The sequence below is a fragment of the Aplysia californica genome, unplaced genomic scaffold (assembly GCF_000002075.1).
Source record: "Aplysia californica isolate F4 #8 unplaced genomic scaffold, AplCal3.0 scaffold01178, whole genome shotgun sequence".
Lineage (NCBI taxonomy): Eukaryota > Metazoa > Mollusca > Gastropoda > Aplysiida > Aplysiidae > Aplysia > Aplysia californica.
In genome coordinates, this window is record NW_004798448.1 from 153,933 (window position 1) to 155,527 (window position 1,595).

Genomic DNA, 1,595 nt, shown 5'->3' on the forward strand with positions numbered 1-1,595 from the left:
AATTTTGCACGTTAAACATTATTGGGCACTCTCATACGCACATTTTTCTACTAATCAGATGGCGTCAATATCATAGAAATGGGCAAGGGACAAAAAAAAAAGGGAACTCGCTTTTATAGGCCCACAGGGTGAAATATGTCGCGAGTGGTAATGGCAAAACATTCACGTTTTGGCTGCTATAGATATTTGATATTGCACCTTTACACGGGCAGGGTGTCGGCATGCATTGTAAGCTGGAATGAGAGCATACGTCAATGGGTTTGAAAGAAAGAAACCAAGTTCGCCCGGAGAATATTCTGGTATTCTTTGGCGTCCACTGTAGCGTTTAAAATATGCGACCAGGTTCTAACAATTCAACTCTACACCATCACACTGCCACCGCCCCATCTGCCTATTTAATGCATGCAACTAGTCTGTCTGTCTGTCTCTCTCTCTCTCTCTCTCTCTCTCTCTCTCTCTCTCTCTCTCTCTCTCTCTCTCTCTAACTCTGTAGCAACCTTAGCGTGCCCCGGTGCTATTCGAGTGACTAACGAGAGCCTCTCCTGATGATCTCGAACTTTTTTCTTCCTCTTCCGGAACCTGTAGAAGTCGTAGGGGATGCAGGCCAGGAACATGGCGATTGTGGCGCCAACGATCAGGATGACCAGGCAGTATTTCGGCAGGACACCTGGGGTGAGACGAGATGAGATAAATAAGAGATGAGATGAGATGAGATAAAGATGAGATGACGTGAGGTGAGGTGAGATGAGGTGAGGTGAGGTGAGAAGAGTGAGATGAGGTGAGGTGAGATGAGATGAGATGAGGTATGAGGTGTGGTGAAATGAGATGAGGTGAGGTGAGGTGAGGTGAGATGAGATGAGATGAGGTGAGGTGAGGTGAGATGAGGTGAGGTGAGATAAGGTGAGAAGAGTGAGGTGAGGTGAAGTGAGGTGAGGTGAGGTGAGATGAGATGTGGTGAGGTGGGGTGAGGTGAGATGAGATGAGATGAGATGAGATGAGGTGAGGTGAGGTGAGATGAGGTGAAGTGAGGTGAGGTGTGGTGAGATGAGGTGATGTGCTATGAGGTGAGGTGAGATAAGGTAAGATGACATAAGATGAGATGATACTTTATTATCCCAGAGTGAATTTTTTTGGGGGCTGTACAGGAATGGTAAAAACACAGGAAGGAAAAGAAAGGGAGGGGGCATGGTATATACAGAGGGGTGCAGGGTGACTAAGGGTAAGCGTGGGAGGGGGAAAGTGGTTGGAGTTAGGTAGTGTTGGGGGGTTGGGGTAGGTATGGGGATGGAAATATGTGGCGGGGGGAGGTGAGGTGGAGAGGGAGGGGGCAAGGAAGGAGGATGAGGAAGGGAGAAGGAGGGGGGATGTGGAGATGAGGGGAGAGGGGGGAGGGGTAAAGTGTTTGGGGTGGATTTAGGAGTGTGGGGGTTTCGGGGAGGGGAGGGTGTTTGGTTCGGGGCCACAGAACATACGTGTTGATTGACAAACAGGGAGTCACACCTCCTCCTCTACCTCGACCATCCACCGTACACGCATATTACTGTGAATACAAATTTCTTAGACAGACAGACAGACAAACAGTCATTACCCCCCCC

The 1,595-nt window shown here is 49.0% G+C and overlaps 1 protein-coding gene across 1 annotated transcript in view; it reads right to left on the minus strand.

The window, feature by feature from the left end:
* The window catches only part of LOC101850129, a 3,470-nt gene extending 2,798 nt beyond the window's left edge, over positions 1-672 (minus strand). The window contains exon 1 of the mRNA XM_005112077.3: positions 498-672. Within this exon, the coding sequence (XP_005112134.1) occupies positions 498-614 (117 nt within the window). The 5' untranslated portion in view covers positions 615-672. The remainder of the gene's footprint in view (positions 1-497) is intronic.
* Between the last annotated feature and the right edge of the window lie 923 nt (positions 673-1,595).